Source organism: Lynx rufus, unplaced genomic scaffold (assembly GCF_022079265.1).
Source record: "Lynx rufus isolate CCGP_SWC_20201006 ecotype Redwood Valley unplaced genomic scaffold, mLynRuf1.p SCAF_10, whole genome shotgun sequence".
Classification (NCBI taxonomy): domain Eukaryota; kingdom Metazoa; phylum Chordata; class Mammalia; order Carnivora; family Felidae; genus Lynx; species Lynx rufus.
This window is the reverse complement of record NW_025814824.1, coordinates 17841210-17864987: the sequence shown is the minus strand read 5'-3', so window position 1 is coordinate 17864987 and position 23778 is coordinate 17841210. Positions and strand designations below refer to the sequence as shown.

The 23778-nt window shown below is 43.6% G+C and overlaps 1 protein-coding gene across 2 annotated transcripts in view; it reads right to left on the bottom strand.

Annotated features, from left to right (window-relative positions):
- PCSK5 (proprotein convertase subtilisin/kexin type 5) overlaps window positions 1–23778 on the bottom strand; it is a 455082-nt gene that overhangs the window by 141616 nt on the left and 289688 nt on the right. Inside the window, exons 15-21 of one of the 2 annotated variants that reach the window (XM_047102287.1) lie at window positions 21338–21440; window positions 19786–19979; window positions 13931–14015; window positions 9320–9417; window positions 8766–8895; window positions 7766–7881; window positions 4435–4550 (exon numbers count right to left, since the gene is read on the bottom strand). In XM_047102287.1, the coding sequence (XP_046958243.1) occupies window positions 4435–4550; window positions 7766–7881; window positions 8766–8895; window positions 9320–9417; window positions 13931–14015; window positions 19786–19979; window positions 21338–21440 (842 nt within the window). Of the gene's footprint in view, window positions 1–4434; window positions 4551–7765; window positions 7882–8765; window positions 8896–9319; window positions 9418–13930; window positions 14016–19785; window positions 19980–21337; window positions 21441–23778 lie in introns of those variants that run through there. The other variant, XM_047102277.1, reaches the window with a different exon arrangement.

Here is a 23778-nt window from a genome sequence, read left to right as displayed (position 1 = left end):
AGCTTGTAGAGGGCGAGAAGGACCACAGGGACTTATTATTTATGGAAGCAATTAACTTGAGCTCATGAAGAGAAAAAGCCAAGTCCAGGGATCCATTGTGTCTTCTACCTGCACTTGAGAAAGGGCTCTTAACCCCTGCGGTGTATGTGATACGGGCTTGTTTTCTTCCTGGCATTCTTCAAAAGGAGGCAGTGTTGTGCAGAAGGTTGAGGTTGTGGGCTCCAGTCCCAGCCCCACCCTTTACTAGCTGTGAATCTTGCTAAGTATCTCCATAGGCCTCTGAGTTTGTGTGGGCCAAATGAAAGCCAAAATGAAATAAAACTTTTAGTTTTCCCTAAAGTAAAACTCTGTCAGCCTTCAAGCGTATTCTTAAAATAACGTATGTACTCTTTCCTAAAATTAAAAAAAAAAAAAAAAATCGTACACTTTAGGCCCCAGGAAACGTTTCTGGGAATTTTTCAAAGTGGGGATTCAAAATATCTTTGGTTGATCGATACCCGGCTTTGAAAAAGCAACAATCGCCCTCAAAATGGCCTCCTTTAGAGAGAAGACCGTGTAAGAAAATGCTTCAGTACTAAGTGTCCTTCTCAGTCCTCCGCAGTTAGCGTGGAAAGGAACTGCGAGCGTTCCCAGTTCCCAGACTGGCCCCCTGAGATGCCGGGCTGTATCCTTCTTGCCCAGGATTGACTCTGGGACAGATCTTCACCTCTCCTGATGAAGGGGGGACGTGCTCACGTACCTCACAGTCCCGCTTCTAGTGCTACCTGGCTCCAACGAGCCACGGGGAAATGAGGTCCATCTTGGCTATGCCCTAGGGAGTTTGTCACCAGCTCCAAAGTATTCTGCCGAGAACTTAAGATTTTATGGGTTGGCAACAGCAAAAACATTTGGGCATGGCTGTCGCCCGGAAGCAGGTTTCTACTTTCTGTCAGTGACATATCCTGACTGGGGGCCCAGGGCCCAGCCTGGGCCAGGTGAGGTCAAGCGGCAGCTGGCCTTTAAGTTCCCTCTACCATTTTGCGTTAGAGGACGGAAGGAGGAGGGAGTGTTAAACTGGCCAGGTCGTGGTTTACAGCTGGACTTAGTTACTTAGTTACTAAGTTACTGGACTTAGTAACTTAGTGTCCCATTCGTTTGAGAGTTAGAATTCACTAGTGAATGTTCACTGCCTCACTGTTGAATTTTAATTGTTGCGTCTGGTTATGTAATCCCAATTTATTTCAAGCCCATGGGTCTCAGCTTTCTTGTTTGTAAACAGAAGGGAATGACTAATGTGTAAACAGGGCATACCTCTGCTTGAGAGTTTTTTGTGAGAGTTAAGGAAGTTTACATTAGCACGCATACACTCTATACTCCCACACTGGGCGGTACCTAGTAAGTGCTCAATAAAATTCATTCCCTCCCCGCTGCCCCGCCATTCTCATAATGGGATTTCATGACAGTGGAGTTCTCTTACACCGTTTAGTATCCCTTTCAACCTAACTGGAGCTCAACTTGGATCTTGTTTTCACTGATGTCTCCTTTCTCTGCCGAAGAGGCAGGGCACTGACATCTCAAAGCTAGTGTCTGCATCGACCCCAGTGTGGGTCTGGACACCAAGTTCTTACAGTTCCCCTCCCCACCAGCTGGCTTTCTGAAAACGGGAATTAACATCCGCTCAGGACCGAGTCTAACCTCTTCCTTTCTTATACTGCCGTTACTCTGTCTCTCCTTTTCAGCTCTTTCCTCTGCTTACCCTTTCTTTTCTGACCTTCAGATGGTCCATTTACTTCCATCCTTTATATTCAGCTTCTATGTGGCCACAGGTGGAAACAGAAGTTTCTCCTTCTCTCACCCTCTCAGAGATAGTTACCCGTGGGTAGGAACAGATCAGATAAACAGGAACTTAGGTTAATTTAATAGAAAAAATAAAATATGGAATAACATTGATTTGGGCCAGTATCAATTACAATCATTCTGCTATATTTTACAAAAAAACAACTGAACATTTTACACATGTACAGTATTTTTCAGTAAAAGTGGATTTGGAGTTAACAGTGGATCACTAATTCAAAATAAAAAGACAAAAGAAAACAGAAGATAGGACTTTTGTCTCTAGAAGGTTAGAGCATTTGTGAAGTCTCCAAACTTTGTACTATCCATTCCATATATCTCATTATGAATATATATATTTATACATAATATATAACATTAACTTAAACTTTGAAAGCATTATGTTCTAGTTAATAATATTCTGTAGATAAACGAGGCAGTAACACACTAGCAGTTAGACCAGTATTTCCGTGACGTGTGCCTGCATGGTCGGTGGGGAATGGGACAGGTACATTGGTGGACCCCGATGAATTTGGCTGTCATTTTGACGGTTATTTGTCTAAGAACACAGACATGGTTTTTATCTTTCCGATCATAGTAAGTTTGTGCCTCAAGCAGTATGGGCTGGTTCAGTAAAATGGATTCCTTTGCAGGCAAATCTGGTTTTGCCATCTGCCCACTCTTGCTTTAGGCTTGCGCTTACATTTGTCCATGTAGAGGCTGTGCCTTTAAATGTAAGGCTCTATACGCCACACCCTGGATGGACTTACTTTCTTCAGGTCGGAAGGGCCTGCTGCAGTGTTACGAAAACGAAAGTTGGTCGGCAAAATCCGTTGATTCCCTAGTTACTTACGGATCGCTATGCGACTTACGGATCACTACAATGCTGTGAAGAGGGTCATTAGACTATAATTAATCACCTACGGTCAGGTAATGACTTTGATGTCTAGGAATGACTGTTTTCAAGGTCGGCTTTTCACTAGCGTGTTGTGTGGGTGGGGACCTTCGCATCCACTTCCCAGCTCCTTCCCCAAATAATCTATATTGATATCATCCCTGTTCTCAGCTGTGAGGCCTAGTGATATCTTGGAAGTGAGGCTGTCAAAAGAATAAAGCCTGTAAGATGGCCGGTCACTCCCAAAGCAAATGAGGTCACCAATGGAGCTCTGATGTGAAAAACGAAGAAACTTGTTATGAGTCTGTCCTCCCCTAAACAGAGAAACTCAGAATCGGTAAAAAGATCTATCCGGCATCATTTCTAACCACTGATCCAAAATAGTTTTCACAAAATTCAGTCTGCTAGATTCCAGGATGTTGTTTAGGAGTTTGTAGAAAACCGGTGAGAAGATTTCCAAGAAAACACATGATCTCATTGACATCCAGTGGACAGATGTAACATAGCACAGTTAGAAGAGGGACAGAGGAGTGGGAAATAACAGAACCAGGAGGGTACAATCATGCCACCCATATTCAATTTCCAGTTTTATTTTCTTAAAATGACAAAATGATAAAACTTCTAATAAGCACCATTGAGAAACATTGCCCGGCCAACTTGGGCACGAGCTTAAATAGTATTTAAATAATTCCATTTCTTAAAAAATACAGGACCTTTTAGAAACTTTGGACTCAAGGAAGAAATCTCCCGCATTCTATCCAAAATGCTTCCCATCACAATAAATGGAATTTCTGATGGCCTTTAAAAACAAACAAACAAAAAAAATGCTATGGGGATAATGGCCAGATAGCACCAAGAGATTGGGCAGGGGTCCACAGAGTGAACACTCCAGATTTCAGGGGAGCTGGATCGGTCTCAGCTATTTGGTGTAACTTTGCTTTCTGTCCATCACCAATCTGATCGTAGAGAGTGATCCCATTTGACCAGCTGTGTGTAAAATCACCCAATCGGCAATGGAAAAGCCAGTAGCAGCAAATCTATCTGATGAAACCAGTGGAGCAGACTTATCGCGTGAGTCAAACGCCAAAACCAGCACATAATGCACGCAGTCAATTATGTGTGGAAAAGTATCAATGTTCAACTGTGAAAAACTAAGACAAAACGACACTGAACACAACTCCGCGGGATGTTCTGAATGCCCTCAGGTCCAGTTTTGTGCCATTTCCCCCAACAAACAGTGGACTCACGCGTGAAAAATGACACACGCAAGAGCTCTCTCTTTGATTCTGATCTATGTCTGCTCTTGTGATGTTTTTGAAAGGTATCTTTAGGCATCTCAAAGGGGAAACAAGCAAGTAAATGCAAAGGGGGGAAAAAAATGGACCTTCAAAACCAGGGCAGGAAATCAAATCATTACTTTAACGTCAAATTTTGGCATCAAATGCTTTGGTCATACAATACTGTCTCTGTGGTTCTGGCTGTTTAGCACTAAACACCCAGTTATAAAAGGTAGGCTTGTTGTAGGTTTATTTTTTTTTTTTTCCATTTAAGTTCTGACAAAACAGTTCACCATCTCCCTGCACAAATTTGAGAGAGAGAGAAAAAGAGAGCAAAAAAGAGAGAGGTGGCTTGCTTTTTTTTTTTTTTGCTTGTTTTTTTTTTTCTTTTTAATAATAATATGGAGTAATCTATAAGTCTACAGGAACAAAGAAATCTAGGATCGCAGCTCAGCCTTGGAATGTACATGTTTTGCAGCAAAGTTGTTGAAGAACCTTCCGTTGGCACAGATTGTTCTTTTTCACTAGCATACAGAAGCCTCCTTCGGCCCAGGATTCTTCCGTGGCTTTTCCAGGAAGTCAGCAAGACAGAGGGGGGAGTTGAGGACGAGAGCAGCATGATGTACACACGGAAGAAGGTTGTGATTGGCCAGAGAGGCAGATTGGGGGAGTGGAAGAGATCATTGAGGAACAGTCACCAAGGAGGAAATTTGGTCCACTCAAAGTGATTTCAGTCAACACCATTGTTTTTCAAGGAGAGAGATGGCAGTCCAATGGTAAATGTGATTGGTGTCATTTATGAAAGGAAAAAAAAAAGGTTAGAAAAAAGAATAAATTAGAAATCAATAATAACATAAGCACGGAATTTTTCTTCTCAGAATTACCCAGAGCAGAGAGTATACAGCCATTTATATTATATTTCATTGAATCCAAGACCCTGGATGTAAGATGCACCACCATTTTAAGCTCTGCCCAGAAAAAACATGCTTCTTATTACATTCTCATCAATATTAGAATGTTAATTTTGTCCTTCTTGAAATGTCCGTTAAATATTAGTTATATAACTATGGTGTTATTTTTTAGCGCAAGGTTAAATATTCGTTATATAACTATGCTGTTGTGTTTCTGTGCTTATGGCAAAAACTCTTCCTTTGATAGTAAACACTCGTTTAATTTTTCGAAGCGCTTCTGAACTCCCGTTAAATTCAACACAAGAAGTAGCAACCGCGCACCTGACTCAGTCGGCTAGACATCACTGTGACTAAGTCAAAGGCATAAAGTATAAGATGCATCTGATTTCAGAGATGTTAAAATGTAAAAAAAAAAAAAAAAAGTGTGTCTTAGAATCATTGAAATATGACAGGTGAGAGAGACTAAATCACGAATCCCTAAATGCAATTGCCATGTGATTTGAAAAGCCCGGTGAGCCATCAGGGATCTCATATTTCTCATTATTTAGCTGATCTGAAAGTGGACGCCTTGCAAACGATGGTTCTTCATTTTCTACTCTTGCCCACGATCCTGACACTCCACTCCTACCAAAGTGCCAGTTGGCAGAACTCATCCCCACGTTTACCGCGGTTTAAAGAAGGCAGGTGAAGCATCACAGACGTGGCCATGCCTGGTACCAAATGCTACAGGTGAAAATTTCAAGCGACTGTGCATCTTCCTCTGTTTTCTGTTACTAACTTAAAAATTCTGGTCACATCCAACTAGAAGGGAACCATGGTTTTAAGCAAAAAGTGATACTTACATGGTCCCTGGGATGCCCTCACCCCAACCCTCTGTCCCCGTGTTGTGTGGTGAGAACACAGAGCCTGACTGGGTCTGTCCCAGTTGGACCCATCCTATAGTCAAAAAGCTATGAAGACACAAAGTCACCTATCATGCTCCGAGGAAATGAGACCATCAATCATGTTCTATAGGTGCCATCAGCTGCCTGGTTCTTTTTGACATCTTTTTGAAATTCCTAATGGGAAGTTTTAGAATAACCAGACAAGGTCAATAATATTAGCCTCCTCATGTTTACAGATGAGGGAAGTGAGGCCCAGAGAAGTTTATCACCTGCCCAAGATCTGGAGCCCAAGAAATGAACGACAGTATTCTGATTTCTGAATCCACATTCTCCCAATCAGAGCACTGTTGTACCTGTTATGAAATTTCTAGAAGAGCGCCCATTCAAAGGAAGGCAAATAGTAAACCAAGGGAAGTGCTCTTGTCCGGGAAGACTGTTCCAAATGCACACTTTAAAATTTTATTTTTCTATTTTCATAACAATCCATAGATGTTTAAAAATAACGATGGTTCAAAATGCTTTCTATGTCATTGAGATGCGTGTCTGCATAAAGCGTCAGGCTCCAATATTAGGGCCCCCTCCATGAGAATTATACGGAGTCAAAGTTCACAAAATGCTGAAGTTGGAATAACTTACATTTCTTCATTTATAAATGGGGAAACTGAGGCTACAAATAGGAGAGGGCTTGGCATTTGTCACGTTGTCAGGGGGAATGGAACAGCAAAATGTTCCCAAACCTGGCTGCACATTAGAAACACTTGAGAAGCTTCTAAAAATATCCATGCCTAGACAGCACCCCAAAACAAAAACCAATTTACTGTGACTCTTTGGAGAAGTTGTGCGGTCCCAGCATTTTGGTTGAGAAGCGTGTGTGCAGAGAGAAGAAAAATGAGCCAACATTTGGAAGTCTTAAGTTCTCTACCTGGCTCTATCATTAATTCCTTACCCCACAGGCTTAATGAAGTATTCAGATACCGTTTGATTGTTACGTATCAAAATTTTAAATGATCCAAATAAAGGGAATGGCAATCAAGCGGCATCGTCCCGTGATAGAATTTTATGCTGTCATTAAAACTGAAGTGTCAGAGAACTTTGTAAAAACAAAGGATAATGTTTGTCTAATGCTTAGTATCAAACGCAGGCTACAAATCTTCATATACGTGGTATTAAAAAAAATCTGATCAAAAGCACATACGGTGGAAGGTGGGAAATAAATACATGAAAAAACGAGTTGAGAAAGGTTGCATATTCCAACTATATGATATTCTGGAAAAGGTAAATCTATGGAGACAGTAAGAAAAAACTAGTAGGTTCTGGGGGGAAGCGGGAGGGATGAAGGGAGGGAAAGGCAGAGCCCAGTGGATTTTTGGGGCAGTGAAAGTGTCCTGTATGCCACTATAATGGTGGATTCATGTCCTTATACAGTTGCCGAAACTCCTAGAATGTACAACACCACGAGTGAGCCCTAAGGTCAACGAAGGACTTTGGGTGATATCCAAAGTGTATCTTTCGGGTATCGCTTTGGGTGATAATGGTGTGTGAATGAAGGTTCATTGATTATAACAAAGGTTACCACTCTGGTAGAGAAGGCTAATGGTGGGCGAGGGTGTGTGTGTGTGTGTATGTCACGGGTGGGGGAGTCAGGGCATGTATGGGATCTCTCTGTACTTCCTGCTTAATTTTGCTGTGAACCTAAAACTCTAAAATGTAAAAAAAAAAAAAAAAAAACAAACCACAAAGTTTGCTAATTGAAAAGAGCTAACTGGTGCCCTCTTGGCCAGTAGAACTATATAGGTGATTCATTTCTTCTTTTAATTGAAAGAAATGAACCAAAACCCAAACCCACTGTAGGTGTGAGTTCAAGACGGATGAATGCCGACAAGATATTGGGCATGTTCATCTAACTCACGCTTGGAAAGGTATTAGATATCAATATTAAAAGGTGACCCTTTGCTCAGAGGATCAAAATGAGCAGGCTGTACTCACCGTCCTTGCAGATGGCTCCCATCTGACACGTCCCTAGGTCTAAGAGATACCCACTGGGGCAGCTCGTACAGTTCTTGAACCCCGGACCATTGCATGTCAAACAGCTGGCATCACATCTGTGGGGAAAATGTAGAATTCACCGTCCTTTCACACACTGGGTACAAGAAAAGATGTCAGCCATCAACCTCTCAATGAAGTTTAAAAATTTTTTAAAAATATTTTTGAGAGAGAGAGAGAGACAAAGCGTGAGTAGGGGAGGGGCAGAGACAGTGAGAGAGGGAGACACAGAATCAAAACAGGCTCCAGTCTCTGAGCCGTCAGCACAGAGCCCGATGCGATGCGGGGCTCGAACCTGAGAAGGGCAAGATCATGACCTAGGCTGATGGACGCTTAACCCAGCCACCCAGGTGCCCCAGCCTTAATGACGTTTTAAACTTGACCATGACACAGAAATCTTTTCTTACCGTAATTGCTACATCTGACACCATTAAAGAAAGCCGAGAAGGTAGACTATGTGATTTTCTTATTTATTTATTTTTATTTATTTATTTTTGAGAGAGAGAGAGCGAGCGCACAAGTGAGTGACAGGTGGAGACAGAATCCTAGGAGGGGCAGAGAGAGACAGAGAAGTGGGGCGCCCCCAAAGTGGGGCTCAAGCTCACCTGACATGGGGCTCAAACTCGTGAATCATGAGATCACGACCTGAGCCCAAGTCAGATGCTTAATGACTGAGCCACCCAGGTGCCCCAGGGTGTGTGATTTTAAATGGGAGGACGCCCGTACTTGGAACAGAAAAACTACCTTAAAGGTTTTAAGCGCTCCTGCGAGAAAAACAAAGAATGTTAAATGGAAGCTGGGTTAAAGCTGCAGGGCAGTGTCCACAGGTAGATGTTGGAACCTTCGTTCATGGTTAGTAATTCTGTTTCGTGTTATTTATGGAGGGGGTCAAATAAGGACCCAGGGACCGAGGGCTCGGGCTGAAGGGGGCGGGCCCACTTACTTCTTGCAGGATTTGTATCCGTGCTCTGAAGAGTGGTCCAAGTAATAGCTGGTGCTACAGGCCTGCACGCATCTCCCGTCCTCCATGAAGTAGCCCTCGGTGCAGTTAATACACCCGGTGGCGCCCGCCCCTGAAAAGCCAGACGAACGCGGCGAACAGAAACAAAATGTGTACTTTTCATTTGTAGTTGCTCGGTTACAAATGGAACGGTGGCGCTTTTCCTTGCATTCTTTGGGGGGGGGGAAGTACCACTCCCGTTTTAAACCGAAATGAAACGCTTCCATTTGCCCAAAACCTCCAACGGCTTTGAAAAGAGGAGGGGATCTCCCTGGGATATATTTAAGCGTCTCCAGGAGGGCGGAAGGCAGATGAGAACTTGCCGTGACAATATATGCAGGCGTGCTGGAAGAGAACCATGCTTCTCCAGCGTTTGCTTTACAGCCAGCCAGTGGGCGTGTATGAGTGATGGCTGAGAACAAATCAGTAAGAGCTCAACCAGAGCCCGAGGAGTGAACGAAAAGACCCGGGGGGGTGGGGGGGGGGGGGACAAGTACCTGCACAGGTGGCACAGAAGCGGTGACAGGGCTGACAGTCCTGGCCATTGAAGTACTGCCCGTCTTCACAGGTGATGGAACACTGTGATCCCTGCAAGCTGGAGACACAGACACATACGCTGTGATCAAGGCACCCAGGCGGACTCCCCAGCTCCATACACAACAAATACAGTCCCCCACCCCGACCCCCAAGAAAAGCAAAGCTTCAAAGCAGGGGAAATAGCCTGTACCCTGCTCTTCTCCCTTCCCGCTGCCTATACTGAAGTCTGTAGCCTCTACACGTGCTGCAAGTTCTGGGGACAATTTTCTTAATTGTCAGACTGGGCTGACACATTCCTTCTTTGCTCCACAACTTACAGCCCGGATGTTCTTAAAAATATTTTACTGACAAAACTCACTGCCGCACAATGTGCCTGACAGCTTTGATGCCCAGACCTGCTACATCATAGATCCCAAAGCTGGTTTGTAGAGACGCCCGGGTGGCTCAGGCAGGTAAGCGTCCGACTCTTGATTTCGGCTCGGGTCAGGATCTCACGACTCGTGAGTTCGAGCCCTGCAGCCCATCTGCACTGATGGTACAATGAATTGCAACTGAATAAGAGGGCGCGATGATCTCTGGCCAGCCCACACGCCCAGGGGTAGCTATTTTTGTATTCATTTCTGATTGTTTAGTTCTTCTACCCGTTCTCATCAAAATAACACAACTTGAACACACTTTGCCTCTTTCTTGATTTCTTTTAAATTCTAATGAATAATTTAGTAAAATGACCTCCCTATACTGCAGATTCTCCAAACACCCCAACTTTTCTTAGTTATATTATTGTTTCCAGGTGTGATCCGTACCGTATTTTCTCTACTCGGCACTCTTAGAATCTATTAAATTGCCAGAATGTTGAATGGGGAATGCATATTTTCTCCCTTCTAATTTCTATCAGTTATGATAGTTTCCATGGTCTACAGGTTGGTTCTTAAAACGTAATTTATGACATTTAATATACAAATATTGCTCACTGAATAGTGTGATTAGAACTATACATTAGGGTTTGTAATGCTATGTCACCAAATAGAAGATACTAGAAGATGGGTATCTAAGCAACAGGGTCATATGGTTTTTTATCCCCTTGGACTCCTTACATTCTCCAGTTCACATCTTATTTGTGCTTTGTATTTGCATCATACTAACTTGGAAAAGTAAAATTGATTTTTCCCTATGCTTAATAAATTTGGAAAGAACAACAGATGAGAAAGGATCCCTAACAGTCCTGTTAACATTTTAATCCACTTCCTTCCGGTGCTGTATGCATACGTGTTTTCCTGTGTTTGTTGCTTAGCCACGATTTACAATTTTACAGGTCTCTTGAGGCAAAACGATCAAGCCTCAAAGCCTCCGAGGCAAAGGCAGGCAGGTTCAAGGAGGCAGAGGGCAGCGTAACTGAATGTGGACTCTCATTCACAGATCTTACTGGCCGGGGAGAGATGTTTTAAAAAGCCAGTGAAAGAAAATCCCTCCCCTTTCTGGAGAACTGGAAGAAAAGAACGTTGCATCCGACGGATCCTTTTGGGGGAGGACCACCAAAACACTTATCAAAGCTTAGAAAAAAAGAGCCGTCCAGCTTTTCTAATAAAGGACATTCCTTCTGAGGTTGGCATTTATGCAGCATGAGACAGAGGCTTCCCTGTGTGAGGAAGAAATGAGCTTAAGTGGGTCGTGCAACAGAGAGCAGACACTGAGCTTTCTGCAGCTTTCAGCATACAGCGGTGGCTTGGCTGACCAGCTGGGGCTGTGAACGCCTGGGTTCTTCCTGTGATAAAGCGGCCAGCTCAGGACTGTGCTGTCCCCCATGGTTTCCTGGCACCCGTGGCTCCTGAGCACTTGATATGTGGCCAGTGTGGCCAACGACTGGGATTCTAAGTGTTACGTGGTTTTAATTAATTTAATTTCAGTCGTGATTAATTTCAGTCTACATTTTACACGCTGGCACTTGCGTTCAGCTATCGGCAAAATTCTAAGTTTGGAACGACGTGGCTCTAGAAAATCTACTTCGACTCAATTCTGTCAAATCTAAACGCAGATCACACACTGCTCATATATATATAAAAAAAAAATTACTGTCCATGTTGAGACGCGGGACCTGCTTTAGGGGTAAAATGCCCACCAGGTAAGACTGGGTATAGCGACAAAAAAGAATGTGAAGTATCTCTCTGAGTCTTTTATACTGATTACATGTGGAAATGATAATATTTTGGATATATTCAGGTAATATTTTTTGAGCTTTCACCCGTATCTTTTTGCTTCTTTTAATGTGGCTCCTGCCATATATAAAATTAACATATACGGCTCTCATATTTCTGTTGGAGAGTGCCGGTTACGAACTCTCTAAAATGTTCCCAGAGAAACACAGCTGACCCTCGAAAACACAGGTTTGAATTGCATGAGTCCACTTATAAGTGGAGTTTTTGGATAAATGACAGTACTATAAATGTATTTACCTTAGACTTTTCTTAACATTTTCTTTTCTGGTGGCTTACTTTTTGTAAGACTACAGTATATAATATATGTAACACAAAATATGTGTTGATTGACTGTTATTTGTGAGACTTATGGCCAACAATAGGCTGCTACTAGTTATGCAGTTAAGAGTACGTTAAAGAGTTGGGACACCCGGGTGGCTCAGTCGGTTAAGTGTCCGACTCTTGATTTTGGCTCAGGTCATGATCTCACGGGTCATGAGATCGAGCCCCGTGTTGGGCTCCACGCGGACGGAGCTGCCCTGCTTGGGATTCTCTCTCTCTCTCAACCTCTCTCTCTCTCTGCCCCTCCCCTCTTTCTCTCAGAATAAATTTTACAAGAAAAAGGAGTTAAAATTATGTGTGATTTTCAACTGCATGGGATGGGGGTTGGTGCCCCTACCCCTGAGTTGTGCAACGGTCAGTTGTATAGAAATTATTTTATTTTACTTATTTATTTATTTAGGGAGACAGAGAGAAACAGAGCACAAGCAGGGAAGGGGCAGAGAGCCACACAGAGAAATAGAATCCCAAGCAGGGCAGGCTCCAGACTGAGCTGTCAGCACAGAGCCTGACACGGGGCTGGAACTCACCAGCCTTGAGCACATGACCTGAGCCAAAGTTGGACACTTGATCGATGGAGTCACTCAGGCACCTCTCTAGAAACTAATCTTAAACAACCTTTTATTTTTCATGGACCGAGTATGTGTCCCATATTGAAACAGGTACTTTGTAAATGTTATCGCAATTAATCCTGTCATAATCCAGCAATGTAGGGGTTGGTTTCTCATTTTCTAGAGGACAAAACTGAAGTTCAGAATGCCTTAGTGACTTGACCACGATCCCATAGCTGATTAATAGGAAGGCTTTGGCCCACATCTGTCATCTTCTCTCCTTTTTATTATACCGATCTGCTCTTTCTCCAAAAATTTGGGGGCTGTCTAGACTGATATTTTATTAAGACCGAAAGTCTTTTTAAAAAAAATTTAAAAACTAATATTTTTAAATGTTTATTTACTTTTGAGAGAGAGAGAGAGAGAGAGCGCATGAACAGGGGAGGTAGGAGGGGAGAGGAGCAGGGAGAGAGGGAGACACAGAATCTGAAGCAGGCTCCAGGCTCTGAGCTACCAGCTGTCAGCACAAAGCCTGATGCGGGGCTCGAACCCACAAGCTGTGAGATCATGAGCTGAGCTGAAGTTGGCCACTTAGCCGACTGAGCCACCCAGGCACCCCAAGACTGAAAGGCTGGAGGTGAAAAGGAAATCAAATCAGTGCCGAATGCGTGTATGGAAAAAAAAAAAAAAAAGGCCACAGACAATCTGAGCAAAAACGATGTTCTGATATTCATTATTGTAAAGAATCACCTGCCTGGGGCCTGCCCAGTTCACCTCGCCAATCAAAGGTGGAGACAGGAATTCTCAACACTTAAGAGAGATCCAGTGTGGCAGGTTTCTAGCGCCCTATACGCTCAGAGTCCAACTCCTCACCCAGCAGAGGATGGTCTGACCTTCTCTGTGGATATCAAGAGGCCACCTAGTTCATTTTTGCTGTGTGCTTGTTCTCTTGCAGAACCTATCGCTATCTGGCTTTGGCAATGAGCGAAGTCATCCAGTCAAGAAAAACCTCTCCAGGTGTTAAATCTGTGTGCATACCAGAGCATAATGGAACCAAGCCTGAGGTACTTAAGATAAGAGAATGATTGGCTATACGGAGAGAAATAATAAAGATAAGGGAATAGTTTCCGACCATCAAAGGAATGAATCAGGAGGATTAAATATAATTCATTGGTATTACCCACACAGTAATCCTTGACGGGCACGCTGCCGGTCAAGAAGCACGAAGAGAGCCTCTCAAATAGCCATTTTTATTTAGTTGTATCTGAGCCATCTTTTCTGAAGAGGATTTTATTTGGTGTATAAACCTTCCTCAGCCAAGATGGCATCCAACTTTTCACATATAATGGTAAAGATAATGCAAATAGCAATCAAGTGTTTGGATGGGAGTCAAGAGGGTGATGGCAAGAGGATTATTTATTTGCATATTTTATTGATACTGAGAAGCTCCTTGGGCTGTGGGACTTGCCGAGATCCTTCGCTCTCTCACCTTAACCCATCCCTGCATTCTGTGCAATTGTGAAATTCTGTACATGTCTTGCAATTCTCACTGCATTTCCGGCAAAGACTTTTCTCTGTGAACAAAAAGACACACACAGACACACAAAAGTAACAAGGTTATCAGTCAGGTGGTCACATGGATTCCAGAAAAGGCGGAGATGTTCTAAAGTTTGCTAATGTGCACAATAATATACCTACGTGGCCTTGAGCAGAAAATTTCAGGAAAAGCCCTACCCTCAGCATTTGCTATCACTTCTCAGCCAAGTAAACAGAGGTAGGAACCGCAGCGCTGGAAAATACTACACATCTCTGCCATTTTGCAGACAAGAGAGCTACAGCCCTTTTCATTCTTCGTTGAATAGTATATTGGCATTTTCCCCTTCTTCTTTCTCTCTTTCCCAAGCAGGGTTTCCTGACTTCGGGCAATGAAGATCATACTGACAAAGACATTGGGCAACACCAGTATAGAAGGGTGGAGAAGCAGTGTTTGTGGCCGTGGAATGGAAAGGTAGACCACCCCCCCCCCCATGCTCTGCCATGAGCAACCCACCCCTGCCATGCTCCCAACTTTTAGGACTACTCTGATAAAAATGTAAGAAAAGGGAATCTACATTTAAGATTGTAGGGTTGATGATTTATTTCTTGTGCTGTCTAGAAGAGTGTCTTGTACTTTATGGTGGCTGTGAAAATATCAAAATATATGATATGTTATTATAGTTCAGATGTATCTATATTCTGGAGAATAGAAATATATTTGGCTTTCCTATTTAATACCAAAGACAGATTCCCATTGGAAAAAATGGCGAACGCATGTTTATTCTCTAGTGAAATGGTGATTTGTTCCACTAAGTTAAGGCCGTTAACTTGAAGCACAAGTTTTCTGGAGACTTGATACTTTCTCTTAGATGCAAGTGGATTAACCACAGACAGATAGATGTAGGATTGAAGGAAGCTTTGTTCGTAAGATTCTTTTCCTCCGTCTCCTCTTTAGATGTTGGTGTTTGTTCCAGGTTCCACAGAGAAACACTGCTTCAATGGATTCCTAGAAGGACCTCCTGGAGGTCCAACCCCTCTTTCTCAACTCTGAACCCCCTGCCATGAAATACAGTCTTCTAGTAGTCTTCATATAGACATCACGATGTCAACCTAGATGTGAATTCTGGTTTTAGCATTTCCAGCGGGCAAGCTCAGGATCTCTCTCCTTCCATTTGTTGAAGAAACATTACAACAATGCTGACCTCTCAGCTTGTCTTCAGGGGTTAATGAAATTCCTCAAGGGAACTATATGAACTTGAAAGCGCTGTAAATGTGTTGGCTATAATTATTACTAGTCATGATCATACCTGATCACTGTTTTATGTAAACAGACTCATTACAGGAGGAAAATATAACAAAAGCCAATTACAAAAAGGAGAGAGATACAGAGACCACTCATATCAGCAAATTGTTTGAACGGCCTTCCTTAATTATATACCTCCCAGGCTCTGGGAAAGCAATGGACACTCAATTATCTTGATCCTATAATCACCTGGAACCAAATTTCTTTCCTAACACTCTGTCATCTTGATAGAATTTTGAATTTTTTCTTCAAGAAATACTGCTTATTTCTGTGGATCCCTCAGCCCCCCTCCTCACTCTTATTCTCTTATTTTTCCCTTCTCTATCAGGTTGCAAGCTCATGTTCCAAATCTGGGGGGGATAAAAACTACAAGGAAATCCCTACCCACTGTTCTGTAGGGTAACTTAGAGACCCCATCTGCCTGATGGAAAAACTCCTGCCTTTGAATCAAGGGACTCTGACTTCTTAGGAAGCAACAGTATCCACCTCCAAATTCTTGCCTGATTTTGTAAAAACAACTCTTGCTCATTTAAACTTGGGTATTCTTCGTTCTTAGGTTGTGCAGAAACAGAAAATGTCAGTGTCGTCATGTATCCTGGTGTGACACAATTGTTAGGACAAATTACTAAGAACTCCGGGCCATACCAGAACATTAAAAGGTAGGTGTGCCCAAGGATCACTTAATTCTCCAGGTAATAGATCTTTGTTTCCTAATGACGATGGCTTAGGGCCCAAATGCTGTGAAGTTACATGTTAATTTACAGATTTTTGTTTGGTAAAGTTGCAAATGATTTCTGTTTGAAAAAATTACCTCTCCCTCCCCCCAATTCTAGTTATATTGCTATGTTGGAAATTATTTTAAAAAATATATATATATTTGTATTAATTTATTTTATTAATTTATTTTTAAATTTCTATCCAAATTAGTTAGGATATAGTGCAATAATGATTTCAGGAGTAGATTCCTTAATGCCCCTTACCCGTTTAGCCCATCCTCCCTCCCACAAGCCCTCTAGTAATCCTCTGTTCTCATATTATTTTTGCTTCCCTTATGTTCATCTGTGCTGTGTCTTAAAGTCCTCGTATGAGTGAAGTCATATGATATTTGCCTTTCTCTAATTTCGCTTAGCATAATACCCTCTAGTTCCATCCATGTAGTTGCAAATGGTAAGATTTCATTCTTTTTGATTGCCGAGTAAGACTCCATTGTATACAGATACCACATCTTCTTTATCCATTCATCCATCGATGGACATTTGGGCTCTTTCCATACGTTGGCTATTGTTGATAGGGCTGCTATAAACAGTGGGGTGCATATGCCCCTTCGAAACAGCACACCTGTATCCCTTGGATAAACACCTAGCAGTGCAATTGCTGAGATGTAGGCTAGTCCTATTTTTAACTTTTTGAGGAACCTCCATACTGTTTTCCAGAGTGGCTGCCCTAGCTTGCATTCTCCACATCCTCGCCAACATCTGTTGTCGCCTGAGTTGTTAATGTTAGCCATTCTGACAGGTGTGAGGTGGTATCTCATTGTGGTTTTGATGTATTTCCCTGATGATGAGTGATGTTGAGCATTTTTTCATGTGTCGGTTGGCCATCTGGATGTCTTCTTTGGAAAAGTGTCTATTCGTGTCTTTTGCCCATTTCTTCACTGAATTATTTGTTTTTTGGTGTTGAGTTGGAGAAGTTCTTTATAAATTTTGGATACTAACCCTTTCTCTGATATGTCGTTTGCAGATATCTTCTCCTAGTCTGTCGGTCGCCTTTTAGTTTTGCTGATTGTTTCCTTCGCTGTGCAGAAGGTTTTTATTTTAGTGAGGGCCCAATAGTTCATTTTTGCTTTTGTTTCCCTTGCCTCCAGAGATGTGTTGAGTAAGAAGTTGCTGAGGCCAAGGTCAAGGAGGTTTTTGCCTGCTTTCTTCTCGAGGATGTTGATGGCTTCCTGTCTTACACTTAGGTCTTTCATCCATTTTGAGTTTATTTTTGGGTCTGGTGTAAGAAAGTGGTCCACGTTCGTTCTTCTGCATGTCGCTGTCCAGTTTTCCCAGCACCGCTTGCTGAAGACAGCTTGGTTGTTTTCTATTACCCTGTCTTCCATGTCACTGATCTGTTCTTCTGCATCTTCTAATCTGTTGTTGATTCCATTTAGTGTATTTTTATTTCAGTTATTAAATTCTTTAGCTCTGACTGGTTCTTTCTTTTTAAGATCGTCTGCTCTTTTCTCAAGTATCTCAGTGATCATTACTTTGAATTCTTTATCAGGCATATTGCTTACTTCCATTTCATTTAGCTCTTTCACTGTGATTTATCTTTTTTTTTTTTTTCCACGTGGGACATATTCCTCTGTCTCATTTTTTTCTAACTCTCTGTGTGTGTTTTTAATGTAGGAGGACAGTCAGCTATGTCTCCTGGTCCTGAAAGTAGTGGCCTGTGTAGAAGTGGTCCTGTGGTGCCCTACAGTGTAATTCCTCCTGGTCACCAGAACAAGGGTGTCCTCGGTGTGGGCTGTATGCACTCCTGTTGTGGCTGAGTCGCAACTGTCTTCAGCCTAGCCAGCTGCAGTGATCCGCTTTGCCTGCTATGAGTGCCCGGGGTAGCATTTGCCCCATGTGCTCTCCAGAGGCCTACCTATAGCATCTGCAGGCTTGGTGAGTTGGGCCAGCAGTGAGCCTACCTGTCTGAAATTATTCCCTCGGCCACAGGTATAGGTACACTGAAAGCTCTGAGGCTCCACGACAGGAAATGAAAGTGTGCCGTTACGTGGGTTGATCTCCTCCCTCTCCAGGGCATGAGTCATTTTGGAGGGGCACCCTCCGAGCGGGTCTGGTGAGGCAGGAGCCACTCTGAAGGGAGGACGGCTGAGTTGGGTTGGATGGGGAAGGGCACCCAGTGCTATAGCAAAGTAGATGGAGAGAGTTAATGCTACCTCTCACAAACATCCAGTTATCTAGGGCTGGGGGGGGGGAGGGGGGGAGGAATGGCACCCACCAGCACTTTCGTTTCTAGAGCAATATTCTCTACATCCTGCCCCTTCAGGATAGATTAGTCAATACATCTCCTTCATGTATACCCCAGGCACTTTCCAAACTGCTGCTTCTGTGCTGTCTTGGCTGAGTCATTTCGTATGCTGGAGCTTTAAGGATGGGGACTCAGTTTCCTATTGCCCTCAGACTCTCCTGGAACCAAGTCCCATGGAAGTTAAGATGTGCTGGTTTTCAGAGCCAGAGGCCACAGGGACTCATCTTCCCAATGCTGGGGGTGCCTAGTGTGGGGTCAGGTCGTCTTGCTCCTCCTTGCTTGTGATGTCGCTTCTGTTTGTAGGGTTAGTGGCACCAGGGGTTTGGTTTTTGCCCATGTCTCCATTCTTCCTCCCCTTTCGAGGTGGCCTTCTGTCTACAATTAACTGTGGAAGGTCTGTTCTGCCAGGCTTCCGGTCATTTTCAGAGCTGGTCGTACAAACGTAGCTTATACTTCAGTGTAGCTGAGAGACAAGGTGAGTTCAGGACCCTCCTACTCTCTCTTCTCAGATCTCTTTGGGAATCAATCAGTTTTGCCTATAACTCAGCAAACAGATTTCATTTTGCCTTTACTAGTGGACTAGGGACAATACCTGATTGTGTTGGACTGGAGACAATACCTGATAGTCTCCGACAACATTCACCACTTTGTAGGTTTCCTCGTTGGCAGTCTTTGACATGTGTCTATTCCACATTCACGTGGAAGTCATGTTTTCTAAGCTTTCTGAAAAGCACACATTGGTATTGCAGGGCCCTGGTTCCTTCGGTTAGTGTGGAGAAAAGAGCAGGTGTGGCTGCTATCCTTGGAAAGCCTGCTGAAGTTGGCCCATGGCCAACTGGGACCTTGGATCTCGGGAGGGTTTCTAGCACCCTCCCTGAGAAGAGTGGCGCATGGTGCTTAACCTGTACAAACAATATGGTTTATGCTGAACATCTGCTTCCCTTCTAGGAGTCTGGCGTTTTGTTATGGGTCAGGGAGAGGGTGTCTTCATGACCACAAGCCTGGGCACTGAGACTCTAAGGAGGTTCCCAGGTAGCCTACATTGCACACAGGTTGTAATAAATTGTGGCCGGGGGATTTGAATGCCTCCTGGGTGACTTCCCTGGGAGAAAACTCTTGGACACGTTTGCCATTTTCTGCTGACTCTGTCCTCCGCACCTCTTCCTGACGTGACTTCGTGCCTTTTTGCTGTAATAAGTTGTAATGATGAGCTCATGAGTACAAATACGCTAAGTCTTATGGGTCCTCCTGGCCAATCACTGAATCTGGGGAAGGGCCTGAGGACTCCCTGACACTTTACAAGCATTTTTACATAAATCAGCTTGCACAAAAATGGTTACAAATTCATCTCTTACACTTCTAACACGTTCTCGTAAAAAATTGGTTAGATCCTGTTTGATATAACCTTGATTTCGCGCCTAATGTCACTCAAGTGAAAACCTTGTATTTCTTCTCTGAAACCCAAATATTTGCAGTCTACTCACTGGTGTCCTGGTATGAGCCATCGGGGCAGTGGGTAACACAGCTGTTGATTTCTTCGTTGAGGAAGTATCCATATTTACAGGACAGACACTGGTCACCATGGCTCCCAAAGCAGGACTCACAGTTGGGGGCACACTTCCTGCATCGCTTCTTGTCAGCATGGTAGTGGCCAGGGGGGCAGCTGGAGACACAGATCCTGCATCGTGCAATGATAAAAAGAAGGGGACCATCATCAGAGACTCAGTCCTAGCACTCTTAGAAGTGCTCGGCCAACAGCCGTCCTCAGTCTTTAAATCCTTTTGAAACCATTAGGGTAACATCATACCCAAAGAGCCAAATTCTGTGGGTTGAAGCTTTTTCCCGTGTAGGGTGCCGAAGTAGCAAGGCAATCACACAATACCAAGTCCGTCAAGTAGGGTATGTCTTCCAGTTCGGGTCTAGCTCTTTCAAAGGGATGAAGGCTAGAAATGGAGTCTCCAGAGGAAGGTAGTAGCCTTGGGTTGAAGGGAAGCTAGGTGGCAACCCTGATTTTTTACAAAGAGGCTGCTAATAAGGGGTTACTTGTGGTTTTGTGCGGTTTTTGTGTGTCATATGGATCCCGTGTGCTAGAGGGAGCGGTTGTATGCTACCGTCTAAATTAACGTAAATAACGCGTAACCAACTGAGCCAACTTGGGAAGAATAGTTGAGAAAATGTTAACAGGGGTTTTCTTCTTTTCTGCCCATCTGTACTTTTTATCTTAAATGAACACAAATGAAAATTATGAATTTCAACTTTAAAAAAATTTAAAAAATAACGTAAATATATTTAAACATGGTTATGATAAACTTTAAAAAATAACTTCTTCGTTTGCCCATCGTCCAAGGACAGCGCTTTACTCCTTCAACAAATATTTACGGAGTTCCAAATCCAATGTCAGGCATTTTGCCGGTCTAGGCGATAATGAGAGGTGCTGAGGTGGCCAAGGGCCTTTCCTTTAAGGAATTTAAATTCCAGCAAGGATGTAAACAGGAACTGGAACGCGTCTGGGTGTGTCAGCATAGCTGAAATGCAAGTCCCAGTTTTCCCTGAAGGAGGAGGGAGAAGGGGGCGGGGCTGAGAGGTGCCTGGAGGGCGTGGCTTCTGCTGGGCCGGCACCGTCATCTGCACAGCCTGAGGCAGAAGCCAAGGGCTTGCGCAGTGGGGACCCCGGGAAAGCACCTGTTTGGTTGTGTGCCGGCATTTTCGCGAAGACCACACATAGCTGTGGCGTCAGACATCCAGGGAATGGAAAGGTCTAAAGGGGAAGGCCAGTCCTGGGTAGAGCTAGTCCTTTCCCCCGCCCACCCTTTCCAGATATGAGAAAAGGCACCTGCGGCTGGACAGCATACAGGTGCACTTTGTGTTCTGTGATGCAGTATCCGTTTCCGCATCTTGAATTTACTCCAGGAGGTGGGGGCCGGTGCTCAGGCCCCGGTGGCCGAACATCACAGGTCCTGTTCAGGCGCCCCCCCCCCCCCCATGGGAACGCCCAGGGCATGCTGTGGGAGGGACCGCCGCAGCCTCTGTTCTTACCTGGTGTTGTTTTTCAGCTTGTAGTAGTAATGCAAGCAGTCACTGCAGTGGTCCGGGCCGGGGCCGTCACAGCCAACCTCGCTGCACTCAGGGTCGCAGGGACCTTTGCACAAAAATCGAAAACAACACTTGGAAACAGTGGTTTGAAAGCAGGTCCGTTTGCATGCGGTAGAAAATGAGACTTGGGTGTCTTCCTCCTTCCGTGAGAGTTTAAGACGGAGGAATAACGTGGATGACGGCTGTCGGCCCAGAGATGAACGCTTGGCTTTTGGTGGGGGCGGGGGGGGGGGACCTCAATGACCTAAGTGTCGAGAATGTAAATCCAGTCACGGCCTGGTCTTTAAAACACATATGGCTGCCTTGTGGGAGATAACAAAAATCTCAGAATTCCAATGAGCAATGCCACTGGAGCAAGTGGAAAAGAACTGTTTGCAATGAAATATGCATAATGATAAAAACGTCGGATTTATAGAAAACTGAGAAGCTCAGCTGTTGACAGCCAAGAAAGCAAGTTTATTATATTCAATGCCTGGACGAGATCGTCCGGCTTGCCCAAGGTCATTAAGACCACCGAATACCTCTGAGATACCGTAGCCAGCAAGAAACGTCATCATGGCATCTGGTGCAAGCTTATCGGTGTCTGGTCTTGGATTATAAAGCAGGTACTTGAGGCACAGATAATAGATTTAAAACTGCGTCCTACCCATAGGCCAGTGGGCAGCTCAACAAAAGAAAACTACACATCAATTTTAAACAACGCAAGCGAGCTTAAAGAATTCCAGACTCAGAATCACGGTTGCTGATCTCTCGTGACGTGTTCTTTGGTATAGAGTGAGAATGCCCAGGCAGGGGAAAAACCCCAGAAAGATGGAGGTTTTTATAATTAATGAAAAGCTTTCTAATGACACAGGCTACATATAGGCCCGTTGCTTGCTTGAATTAACTCCCTTTTTCCTTGTTCTCCGTATTTTAGGACATTTGGTCCCCTCATCTTCAAGCTCTTTCCTGCTGAAAAGTCACATGATTCTAACTAGCAACAAACATACTGCGTGCAATGTACAAAGAGTAAGTGGATATGGCAGAAATGTCTGAACCATATTTATTTTAATCAAAAGGATTTACTGGTGAACCTTGATCTCCCTTAGTCATGATGGGACCGTGTTCTACAGTTACTGAGTTGAAACATAAAATGGTAGCAACCGGGAGGCATGACACAGAGAAAAATCTCTCATTTTTCTGGCGAGAAAACACCCTTTCCAAGAGCTAGAGTGGCTTGTCCAGGTCTCCTGTGGAAGGGTAGAAAATGAGGTCCTAGAGATGACTTTTGAAATATACTTCTGATTAATCACAAGAGTCATTTAACAGTGCTGTTTATCTCTGTTTCCCCCAAGCCTTAAAACTGACCTCTAAATTAAATTCCACAGCTAGTACAACTTGGGACATTTCAGCTATCTGCTATGATACATGAGGAGACGGTGTCTCTGTTGTGTCGTATAAGGCTTGAGGTTCAGCCAGCTGTGGGTCCTACGGTCCCTGGAATTTGATGAAACGTTACAGGGATCTGGTTATGATAATGCCATCTGTGCCTCTAGACAGGCTGACTTCTCCATGAAGGTGAAAATCACAGCTCTGAAGGAAAGGAACCCTGGGTGGCCCTAAATTTTCACCAGATGATTTCTGCAATTAAAAAAACACCCCCAAACTTACTCTTGATACGTGCCAAAGGGCTCTGTGTGGCAAGTTCACATGCTGTGCTGTTTCTCTTACAATCTTAAACTGTCCCAGATGCAGTTTAGCATTTTAGTTTGCAGGGTAATAAAGAAATAATTGTCTTTGTTCTCTCCCAAGTGCCAATGTGGACATTTTAGAGATGTAAGGAGGAAAACCATGAAGATACGTAACTGTTCAGAATTTTAACATTACCAACATTTGAATTGGAAACCGAGCATAAGGCATATAGCAACAGGTTATTATTATGCTCAGTTTACGTTTCTGGGTATCCTTTCTCCTATCAGAGACGATGAAATGGTTTGCTAGTTAGAATGTGAGTAATAACGTTACAAGCTCAAAACAAAATAGGACGAAACCTAACACAACCGAGCTCTGGTCAGCTCAACTGGTTTGAGTTATTCAAACTTATGATGGACTCTGGGGTACTACCTCTTTAGAATAAAAGGAACCACAGGCATACTGAAGATATTCTGTTAAGGTAATTCATGACGTACTTTTATCTTTAGTATCTCGAAAAAGAATCTCGAAGAACTCAACAGAAAGAAAACAATTCTCGTCTAAAGGCACATTAAATTGCTATTTACAAACAGTTCTCTTAGGCGAAGCTTTGTTCATTAAGTATCATAGCCTGTCCCAGGAGAACTGAATGCTCCTATAAATGGTCGTCAATGCAACAAGACAGAAATCAGAGATCTACCTTGAAGGAGGAA